Source organism: Saccostrea cucullata, unplaced genomic scaffold (genome assembly GCF_032062105.1).
Source record: "Saccostrea cucullata isolate Sc308-1 unplaced genomic scaffold, CSIRO_AGI_Scuc_v1 ctg2715, whole genome shotgun sequence".
Lineage (NCBI taxonomy): Eukaryota > Metazoa > Mollusca > Bivalvia > Ostreida > Ostreidae > Saccostrea > Saccostrea cuccullata.
In genome coordinates this window covers 35,297-48,029 of record NW_026935298.1, presented here as the reverse complement: position 1 = coordinate 48,029, position 12,733 = coordinate 35,297, and the positions used below count along the sequence as shown (strand labels likewise).

Here is a 12,733-nt window from a genome sequence, read left to right as displayed (position 1 = left end):
TTAAAAAAATGCTTAAGAAATCAAGTGATTTCTGAAGTTTTATTTTTTAAACTAAAGTTTAAGTATCAATGGTCGTTTTTAATTGTAAGTTATTACATAATGCTACATGCAATTGATAATTTTCACTCTTTTTATACTCTCGTGAATTTGGTATAACAATCCCGGATTGTTTCATTTAAAACTTGTGCAGATTTTAAAGTTATTTTGTCCCGACTGGATGGGCGGAGTTATAAAAAAGTGTGGTTATGTACAGAAAACCCACACTTTTAATAAAAGAAATTACACCTAACTATGATACATGTATAAGCCATCAACATCCTGAATACAAGTATTTCGTCGTTATTGTATCTGGTCTATAAATAGATGCTGGGAAAAACAGTGTTTATAAATATATACTGCATATAGAGTATAGAGACATTTTTTTCTATTTTCAAATAAAGGAGTATAATCAATTAAGCTGAATGTATACCATTCTACATAATATCCAAATAATCTCTTTCGGAAAGTGAATTATTTCCGTCGATGAAAAATGTTCATGTAGAAGCATACTAAATACAACATTTCTTTAGATATACAACACTTTTCCCTTACATCAAAAAAAAAAAAAAAAAAAACAACTTATGACTAGTTTCAAAGAGTGGAGCGTTATTCAATACTTCATACATGCAATATACTTGTGCCATGTTCTAAATTTTTCATTTACCGGCTATGGGTAAATACAAAATTTAGAAAATGACACTTGTTTAAAAATCGGCGGTTCCTTCATATCGGCTATTAGAACAAGGTAATTTCACCCCTACTAAAACGGGATTATTTAACGACTAGTAAACCTGATTAATAATGTGACTTATTAATCAGGATTTTGACTCGACATGATTTTTTTGTATAAAGTGCATAATGCATAAATAAAAGTCTTATTGAAAGTGGTGAAATTTCAAGACAGAAATATGTCAAGCAATCAAAGCTTTAACGATTCTGTAAAGACAGTATGAAGACTGAATATTTACCTATGAACAGTGCTTAATTTTTTTTATTTATTTATTCGTAATTGATTTATAAAATAAATGAAAGAGTCAATATAGCAGTAATTAATGCTTTTATATGTAACGGTAACTGTAACTTTTTTATAGCAGTAATGAAAATTTGAAAATACAGCGGTGAGGATATGCACCCGTTCAAAGGACGTCAATTTATATTCATATTAGGCACTCAGGGCTATTTGAGACGTGATTGATCTTGATCGTACCAATATCTTTTTTTTTAAGTTTTACAGTAAAATCTTAGTGTTAAGTTTTACAGTGAAACCTTTCTAATTTGACATAAACTAAGAAGCGAATTTTTGTGTCGGATTAGACAGGGTGTCGGGTTGCACATTATGTAGAAAAAAAAATTAGGATTAATGTGAAATAATTTTACTTCAGAATTTACAGTGTTGTGGATTGCACAGGTATCATATTAGACAGATTTTACTGTAAAAGTATCGATAGCGTATTTAACACAGGATTGAACTAGACAATCTATGCTTCACTGAATGGTCACTGTAAATTTTTGAAATGTCAACTAATGGCACAGCTCAACCCTTCTTGAGCATTCCTGTTAAACTTTTATTGTAAAAATAATGACAGAGTTTCTTCCCTTACAGGCCACTAAGACATCAAAATAGGGATTAAGTGCCAGTTAGGAATAAGAATTCCCTGTCCATTGAAGACAATCACATCATGCCTCTCATAAAAGTAGAGACAATGGAAGAATTTGTATAAAACACATTTTTCAATCGCCAAGAAAAAAATTGGGTCCAGTAATGTTTACTTTCCATCAATAGAAACGTGTTTACTTACATCTTGGACACAATTTTTATTAGAGCAAAGAACACCGACATTCTTATCACGTAGCCGATCTTTGAGATTGTAATACATGCTATCTTGTACAAGTTATTAATGGAGTTCTGAGAAGAAGAATTTGTTTCTTGTATTAACATCAAAAGGTATGGGAATCCTTCACTATTTTCTGCGATACAATGTTGTTTTTCAACTTGGCAGAAGAAAATATCTACACCGTGTGAAAAATTGTAAATTGGCACAAAAAGTTACAAAAAGTGGTATCAGATAGAGTAGTTGTGTAGGAGAAAGTCTCCTACATTCGCTGCTTGTACCAAGTGATGCGATTCCTGTCATACTCCGGCTGCTTGTTTCCTTTGTTGTTATCCCTATCAAGCAAAAAACAAGATGGATAAATGAAGAATTGTAGAAATGGGTTATACATGTACATGTATATAAAAGCAACTTGAATAAAATAAAAAAAAACAATAATGTGCCTGTGAAACACTAGTGCAACCATTTTAAAGCTTATAACGAGGTTACAAGTTTCTCTAAAGCACGTTCAGAGTCTAGAGATAAAAAATACTTGTTACATATATGAAGTACTTGTATTAATTAATACAAACATGGTGGCAGAAACCGTAAATTCTGAGCCTATTGAAATCAAAATAGAGTTTAAAAAATAAAACACATGTTAATCATGTTTATAATAATTCGATCAATGGAAGGACAGAAGGAGACTTACGACATGGTATCATCATTATAACAGATTGATTGACATGACTTCTATTTTTACATCTGGAACGTATCACCAACTGTTTTCCTGCATGGTGTTCCAGATTGAAAGTGAAACTGAATTGCAGAGATTTATTGGTGTTTTCATAATTCCCCTTAATACACCTCACTTTTCCCTGATTCCAATGGCATTCTTCAACATGATTAGAATCTCCGGCTACAGTAACCGTAATATATCTGACGTCACAATCAAAAACTCTTTTAACGTTCTTTTTTTCATTGTGGCAGAATTCTTTAGTTTTTTCGTCGGGGTTAATTACTTCCGACAAAATCACTGAAAATTAACAAAAAATAATTTTTACAAGATTTGTCATTGGAAATCATTTTACACAAAAGCATGCTGAAGATAGGGTTATATATAAAAACCATATACCAAAGCTCCAGGGCATATGTACTCTGATAGACAAAATATTCAGAATAGATTACGATTTTTTTATCACCTGTGCTTTAATTAAACGATCATTATATTTGACGTAGAACCTGTGCTTTACAGCAATTATGTGGGAAAAATGGTGAGGGTATACGTCAATGTTACATGTAATCATTTTATCGTAGGAAACATCATTGTTGATGTGTGTTGAATGCAGGGTTGGGTTTAGTAAAAAAGAAAGTAATTGGGAGGTGTGGGATGCTCAATCCTCCATGGTACCTGATCCCACCTTTGATGTTTCGGAGGTCCGTGTTTGCTGTATTGTTTTGTCGACTTTAGATCTAAAATTATGTTCGTTTTCTCTTTTTTTTTTCATTTTATTTATTGAAGTGTCACATGTCTATTATTTCAAGAGAAAAAAAACAATATAGTTAAAATTAAAAGAAGATTAACGACAATTTTCGAATTATCGCACGGACAACATTAACATCGAATTAATTGACGTGGACTGTAAAGTACGTAGAATAATATTCTTTTTAAATCTAGAGTGATTCATGAGATAATTTTTTTTCAATATTTTTTACATCAAAGAGAGAGAGAGAGAGAGAGAGAGAGAGAGAGAGAGAGAGATCTTTTCGATAAATATTTATGCACGAATCTAGATCTCTAAAATAGAACATGATTTTTTTTTCCCTTTTTTCAAAAACCTCTGAATTTTAAACACACAAATTAAATATACTATTTTACTGAACTGAAGTATACATGGACTATAATGCTCCATACCTGGTATAAATATCCAAATATGTGACACCATAATCCGCAGTTGTGCTTTAATGTTTTCTTGCATGTTAAATACAATGGACAGTTCTGTTATATATACTGTATAATTGTGTTGGGTTTTCCAGTTTCTATTTATAGATAGAGATGCTTAATCGAACGATACATGTTAGGAGTGTTAAAAAAGTTCGTTCCATGATGAAATATTTTTAAAAATATCAAAGTAGTGCTTACATTGTAACTTAAATTTTCAAGTCTGACAAGAGAGTGCTTTAGATTTATAGCAAGTAATTTCTGGCAGGGATTGATAGGCTTTCTCTTTCATATGAAAAATATGTAACATCTTTTGAAGCATTCGAATGATAGAAATGCTGGTCATTTTGAGTGAAAATGAACTATAGTTTACTTTTTCATCATAGCTTAATACCTGCCCTCACCTTATTGAATCAACAAAAGAAAGTTGCAAGAATGAACTCTGTAAACAGGAAATATTACAAATTTAAAATATCTTTTCTTCGTATTTCTTTTCAAAAATAAAAGAAGAAGGTGGATTAAACTTTCTAAACACCCTTTACATAAGTGGTGTGTTGAAATGAAGAGCAGTTATAACTGACACTAGAAAATTGGTTTCCTGTTCTTTCTTGAAGGTAACATGTACTACAATGTTATATCATCTGTCATTTCTTTCTCGTATATACACAATGTAGTTAATTTAGACTGGTATGAATATGTTAACTTAATTCACAGTCAATGCTCTTTAATGCCATTCTAATAATATTCTCATTCATCTAAATCAGGCCAAGTTGTATGACTTCAATAAATAGAATTGCATTAAACTCAATTAATGAAAAGCATGTGCCCCTTTTTTCACTAAACACCTTACTACTTCGACTAAAACATTGCAACTCTGTATTTTTCTATAAAACTAACTAAATAGTATTCCCAAATACATTTATTTTTAATATTTACAATGGTAGGTTCATTATATAATAGTTAAAAATTTATTATTATTATGGAAAAAAATTAAGAGAGATTGATTGATTGATTTTATATTGTTTAACGCCAAGTCGGCAATATTTCAGCCATATTTTAATTAAGAGAGAAAGTTTGCAGAATACAGATCAAGAAAACGAACCCTAATAAATGACTTTTTAAACATGTTTGATATTTATAAACACGGGGATTAACACTCATTATTTTCAAACTTATAATTGAATATTGAAAACAAGAACCGCATGAAGGAGATTCCATTTTTATTGAGATTTTAGTGATGGTGTTTAATTAAAATCAATAACAATTTATTCCGTCCTGAGGTACTTATTATTATATCTTTAGTATCCCCACGTACTTGTTTTAAGTACATATATATCTCAACTCTTCCTCTCGAATTCATTAGAGATTGATAAATATACGATTCTAGAGGAAAAGATATTACAAGAAATACAATAATGTAGTACTAGTGTGTAAGTTATTCACACAATCGCAACTGGCGTCCAGTATTTGTTCTTGATACACATGTAAATACGACCATCTGAAAAAGTTATTGGTGATAGATAAAACTAATTAAGACTTTGGATTAAAATTTGTTTTGAATATGGTATAGCTTTGTAATATACATTTTTACACATCACATTTATTGCAACGTGCACTCAGCGTTATATATTACTGTAACAACATCAAATGTATACATGTGTGCCTGTTATTCTCTGCCATTGCAGATTATATTATTCCTTTTTAAAACTACAAGCTGTTGATTTCGGCTAAATAAATCATTTTTCTTAATGAGCCAACGATGCAATTCATTTTTAAATGGAAACCTACGCAATCATAAAGTATAATTAATTCGCCTATATTCAGAAACGACTTCTTCAAAGACGCGTGTGTTGAGAAGAAACTTATATTCATAAAGAAACCGAAAACATAACTTCACAGAGTCACGTCTACCTTGAGCTTGGATTCCTAATTTTTTTTACGAAAAAAAAATTCAAATTCATTTACTTTACTGCAAACGAGAACACAAAAAGGTGCAGATAAATTGAAGCGCAATTCACTTCTTTTAAATACAAAATAAATTCTGTCCGGAATCCTACTAGAGAAAAATTCATTTTGCAATCAGGAGGCCCAGGTTTGGTTTTTGTATTGATAAGCAGAATTCTACAAAAAAAGCTATAAGGTCATCTTAAAGATAATTGGTTTGTGGCCTCTCCGGCTCATGGTTAAAGGAATGGGTGGGTATGTAAGTTTTTTTTCTCTACAGAAGTAAAGGTTGAGATGATGAGGAACATTGAGAAGGAAAACACATTGTCATGAGGTTCTGATAAAGTCTATAAATAGATGCTTGGAAAAAGTGTGTTTATAAATATGACAAATTTCATTTTATTTTCAAATAAAAGAGTTTGGTTAATTAAGTTGAATGTATACCCTTATAAATAATACCTAGATAATCTCTTCCGGGAAATGAATTATTTCTGTCGATGAAATAAATTATCTGCAGTAGCATATCAAAGACAACATTTCTTTTAAAGCTGAACAAGATTCGTAAGAAATGTGTCCACCATTTTTGCTCGGAGAATCGCTATACCTGCAGACTGAACAGCAACAAAGTCCTGCCCTATTTATAGGGGTCAGTGACACCTATAGATAGGGTAGGACTTCGTCACTGCTCAGTGTAATAAGTCGACACCGGTATAGACGGTCGTATGCTATACAGCACTCTGTAGCCACAATAATAACATAATACTTTGCTTAATGCAGGAAAGTAAGATACCACAAAAAACTTACAATATAGTTGTAAAGGTCAGTGCAGAGTAGTGTCAAACACGGATACACGTAACTGCAATAAATTGTAGGGCTGGGACGAAATATCGAGATATCTGTGTGGACGATATGCATATATATATATACATATGAACAAATATCGAAATATCCCCCCGAAACTCTTACTTCTGTTTTTCTGTGTTTATTAAACATTTGGGGTTTAATATATAAAATAGATAAGCTACCTGTAATATAAATATGAAATAAATAATAATTAACAGCATTGCAACATATAAGTAAACAACTATTTTGAATATTTTTTTCTTATTTGCAGAGAAATAATTTGTTTATTTAAAGGCAAAAAAGAGATTTTATAACCAATTAAACATATCCTGATATATATGGTATCATTGCTCAAATATTGTGATACGTATCAATATATAAAAAAAATGCTATAGTCTCAGCCCTAATAAAATGTAAACAAAAGCAATCCAAGATAACCAGCACGAACACGGGTTTCTTGTTTTTAACAAAATCAAGCTCAGTCGCCTGACAGGAGAGCTACAGAAGATAAAAAAATATTTAAATTTAAAAAGTATTCTTTAACTGATGACAAAAAATGCTTTAAAATCTATGTTATAACTAAAAGAATTAGAAAAGAAATTAATATAATTATATGTTAAGAGATGTACAAGAGATAAAAGTTATTTATTAAAAACATCTTCAATTTAAAGAAAAATATACGTAGAAAAACCACTTGAGAAAAAGGATGAGCATTCTATATGCATGTACAAACCTTCCACATCCTGAATGCAAGTATTTGGCCTTTGTTTTATCTGGCCTTATAAATAGATGCTGGAAAATACAATGTTTATAAATAAACAGTGACTTTCTACTTTTAAATAAAAGAGTAAAATTATTTTTTATAAGTTGAATGTATACCCTTGTAAATAATATCTAAATAGTCTCCTTAAATTCGTAAAATGAATTATTTTTTTCGATGAAATAAATTGAATGTAGTAGCATATTAAATGCAACATTTCTTTTAATATACAAGACTTTACTTTTATATATAAAAAGGAAACTATGACTGGTTTCATGGAGTGGAGCGTACTTCAGTTTTTCATACACGTAATATACTTGTATAAGAATCGCGAATTCTGTCATATCGGCTTTTAAAACACAGACAATTTTTCCCCCACTGATCGAAACGGGAACTATTTATCGACTGGTGAACCCCCTTAATAATGTATCTTCTTAATCAGGGTTTTGACTCTATATGTCTTTAGCATAAAGTGCCAAATACGTACATAAATGTCCTATATTGTAATTAAAAAAATAAAGCAAGACGAAATGAATCGATATAAAATCAGTCAAGATTTTGAAATACATTAATCCCCCCCCCCAATTATCTGGACTAATTAATTATCTTTAAAAATGACTGGAGTGTGAAGGAAAATTTTATAACACCTGAAATGTGTGCTAATTTAATAATAAAAAAAATCCAAGAACAATCCACCACTACTTAATGTTTCTTTAAGAATATGAAATAAATATTTATCCTTGAAAAAAAAAAACTTTTCGAAAAAAAATAATATAAGGATCTCTTCCATAGTTTCTTCATAAGATAAATTAAGCCATGACACCACATATATTGACCTCTCCCATGGCAAACTATCAATTATTTCAAGACAAGTTTTTAAAATAAACCTGTTCAAAAAGCATGTGGTTGATCCACATAAACATCCATCGTGTACTGGACATAATTTCTGAATAAATAATGGCATTGGCCGTGATCGTTTAAAAAATCTCATTTGCATGACGCAAAGTAAATTTAAAATTATAGAATGAATCATTGCATGAGGCAAAATCTATTTAGATTTTAGTATGAATCAAGGTCTACAGAAATTTTCTTATACGGCAATATTTTAATGTTTTTGGGTTCCAGTGGGAGCAGTATATTTTTTTGAAATTTTTCGTGACAAGTTACAGTAAAACTCGGTTATAGCGAAGTCCTGGGGACCTGTGAATTTAATTCGCTATATCCGTAATTCGTTATATCCGTATAACGATTTCGTAAAACCATTATAGCGAATTCGCAATATGCATGCTTTTCTTAAAGTATTACTATCAAATATGTTAGGGAAGCAAATATTACAAAATATATCTTCGATAAATAAGGTTTTATAATGAATTGAATTTTATATTCAAATGCTAAATGGAAATAAGGTCAGATCATTTCATCATTTTTTAAAATAATCTTTGTGAGTTCGTTTTAAAAGATGAAAATTTCATTATATTTTACCTCAAAGGGAATCAAAATCAGTTGCTATATCCGTAAATTCGTTATATCAGAGTTCGTTATAACCGTAAAAATTTACAAAGATTTGTTAATAATTTTTCCGGGGTCCCAGAAAAACTTCGCTATATCCATGAGTTCGCTATATCCGTGTTCGTACTAAACGAGTTTTACTGTAACATTGCTAGCTGCAGCTTCACTTAAACACTTTTGTAAAATTTCAGAAGTTAATTAGATATTTGGATTTATATTGCAACCTACTTAAACTTTCGTACACAGGGATTATTAAGATGATGAAATCAATAATACCCTGTTGATTTTAATGGTATGTCAATTCCTTATCTTTTAGGCTTACCTGACACGCAAAAGAGCTTTCTTAATATAGTTGTATCATTCTGGAATTCTAAATCCATATATAAGCTCAGTAAACACAGAATTTAAAAGACGTTCTATCTGTTTTGTTTTTTTTTAATGTAAAGATAGGACTTTGTACTTTATATAATTTAAATCAAAAGTGTGTCAAAGATGTCCAAAAATTAAAACAAAACCCTATTTTTTTACCGATTCCATATTAATTTATATATGAATGCGTACCAGTGGGCGGTCACAGAGATAACGCTTAAATTATTCTAGAGAAACGTAAGTTTCTCCCCTTCTAAAATGTATGATTCATATATAGACACCATCACAAAACAGTGTTCAGAGGGCTTCAATTAAGATTTATACTAGGCACACAGGGCTATTTGAGAGGTCTTTACTAGTATCTTGATCGTACCAACGCCTTCCTTGACCTTAGTTTCTCTTAGTACTCTGATCCTCAGGTTCTGAAAATAATATTACGTAGAATGCGTTAAACACTAGTTAAGGTATACCTTTACTCAGATGACTAAAAATTCCACTGATAAGAACAAAAAACCCATATATTGTACTTTGTTCACTTATGATTCTTGTGTTTTAAACACGTAAATTTCATTTTCAAATAACTAGGTAAATGACCTACTTTTCATGCTAGTTTTTCTCAGGAAATACCCAATTTTTCACATTATGACCAATTTTTTTACATTTATAAAAATTTTAAGCAACGGAACTCTTTCAACAATGCAATATTAAAGTTATGGGTCAGCGTTGCTTTATGTTAAGAAACGATAAGACATTGGGCCTTAAACTTGATAATCATTACAGTCCGAATTTCCTCTGTCACATTTATTTTTTTTCCCCATTTTTAATTCAATAAATCAAAAATCTGACTGATAAGAACTCTGAATTATTTATTACCTTAGGTTACTTCTGTTGCCCTAATTTTCATGGTATTAATATATTATGGAGTCAATGATCAATTTATTGAGAAATGCTGTCTGGAATGGTTACTGTTCATATTTTTGAATTTCTTTCTTTCATGCCATCAATTATTTGATATAATTCATGAGCTTTGACACATATAATATTTGCAGAATGATGTCCAAAAATATATTTCGTTTCTACATTGTGATTAATATTGCAAGAAATATAATATTGCAAGAAATAAAAAAAATATGACAAAAGATGAAAAATTGAGAATTAAATCCGAATTTCCTCTTCATTATCATACATTGACTTTTGTTCCTGTATACTTTCTTCAAATAATAAAATACTACATTTTTAATTTGATATTGAGTTAAAACTTGGTCATTTTATATTTTTGATTTAAATTATAATACTTAAGAAAATAGTCTGTCTGTTTTCTGAAACCCGAGTAAACGTCATCCTGAATCAATTCAATTGCCCGGCACGTCTTTTACACTGGAAAGTTTGAAACTAAGCCCGGTTGTTCTGCAAGAATGTCCTTCATCCATCACAACCAAGGTAACCTTTTATAAAGGATCCTTCCTTCCGGCAAGAATTTAGGCCTTAAACTTTTCTATGCACATATGTACATTGAAATCTGTCTGATGCGACATACACTTGGAGACGAATTTTGTGTCGCAATAGACAGCGTGTCGGGTTGCATATTGTAGAAAATTACGAAGATTCATAAAAAATAATCAAACATCAGGATTAACAGTATGGTGAATTGCACAGGTATGGTATTGAACACTTTTCACTGTAAAAGTATCGATAGAGTATTTTACTAATTGACAGGATTAAACTGGACCATCTATGCTTCACTGAATGGACACTGTAAATTCTTTAGAAGATACTAAATGGCACAGAGCAACCATTCCTGTCAAACTTTTCTTGTTAAATGAATTGAAGAGTTTCTTCCCCTGCGTGTTATCCAGTTTTAAAAATATTTATCTAAACAAATATAAACATTTCAATATATCACACTTTTATACACCATTCACATTCACACACACAAACTTGAAGCATTGTCTTGAATATCTTTTGAGCGTGTTTTCAAAATGTTCGATTAAAAGAGTCGAGTTACATAACCTTTGTGAGCACTAACAAATAATAGGTCATTTGTCTTTCATTAACAATAATGCAAACAATTTTTATCATATTCATTTTGTTAACGAATATAATCGGCCTTGCATGCAATTGACTAGAGCATAAAAAAGGATTTCTTGATGCAATGAACTTCGGTAATAAATAAAATATTTGATTGACGAACATATTAAAAATCAACAGACGTCCTTTCATGGACAACAAAAATATCAAATTAGAAACCATGTACCATGCAGGAGTAAGAATGTCGTGTCCCCCGTCAACTGGACACAACTACGGTGTGGCCTCGATAATAGTAGAGACGATAGAAGAGTTTGAGTAAAACACTTTTTTGCCGCTAATACGAACTGGGGCTCGATAATGTTTACTTTTCATCAATAGAAACAGGTTAAGTTTCATCATGATCACAATTTGCATCACAGTAAAGATTACTGACATTCTTATCACCTAGCTCATCTTTGAAATTGTAATTCATGCTATCATCTACGAGTTGCTAATGACGTTCTAAAACGAAAAATTTGTTTCTTGTATGAACATTAAAAGGTATAGGAATCCTTCACTATTTTGTGCGATATATTGTATGATTTTCAAGAAAATATCCACAGTCTGTGAAATACTGTACATTGCAGGTAAAATACGTAATAAACAGCGATATCAGAAAGACTAGTTTTGAAAGGGAAGGGCCCGTACATCCGCTGTTTTTACCAAGTGACGAGTTTCCTTTCTTGATCAAGCTGTTTCTTTCCCTTGTAATCCCTATCAAGTAAAAAATAAAGGACATAAGCAGAATTGTTATTCACTTAAATTAAATAAGAAACATAGAAATAAATGTGCCTGTGAAACACCGATGCCCTCATATTATAGCTTATTATGAAGGTACAAGTTTCTCTAATGCATATCCAAGGTCAAGAGACGTTGTTATCGACATGAGGTAATTGTATTAATGAGTAAACATATGTACATGTGAAATAGAATCCCTAACATCAACCTTTTACCATTATTTCACAACGGTTTGTCTTTAAAAAGAAAGTCAGGAAAATTGTCAAAATGTAAGCAGCCCAGCAATTCGACTTACATGAAATAAGTGAAGTATACAATGTAATATATATGGCATAGCGCCAAAAAATAAGTCAAAGGTAAATGACAGAATGTTAACAATATTGTATGTATTTTTATGCAAAATCACTATCTGGTTTATTGGGTATGCAAAATCTTTTTAAAAATTAATTTCGTACATTCTTTGGAGGGTACAGTCCCTGAAACGTTCTACTTTCCCATTTCGGTCGATTCACCGAATGACAACATGAAAAAGACGTTGAAAATGAATTGAATTTTCGTTGTTATGTGGATTATATTTTTAGCTCACCTGAGCCGAAGGCTCAAGTGAGCTTTTCTGATCACATTTTGTCCGGCGTCCGTCTGTCTGCCTGTCTGTCTGTCTGTAAACTTTTCACATTTTCGACTTCTTCTCAAGAACCGCTGGGACAATTT

The 12,733-nt window shown here is 30.9% G+C and overlaps 1 protein-coding gene across 1 annotated transcript in view; it reads right to left on the bottom strand.

The window, feature by feature from the left end:
• Positions 1-1,540: 1,540 nt before the first annotated feature.
• The window catches only part of LOC134242458 (uncharacterized), a 32,094-nt gene continuing 20,901 nt past the window's right edge, over positions 1,541-12,733 (bottom strand). Inside the window, exon 5 of the mRNA XM_062724545.1 lies at positions 1,541-2,206. Within this exon, the coding sequence (XP_062580529.1) occupies positions 2,028-2,206 (179 nt within the window). The 3' untranslated portion in view covers positions 1,541-2,027. The remainder of the gene's footprint in view (positions 2,207-12,733) is intronic.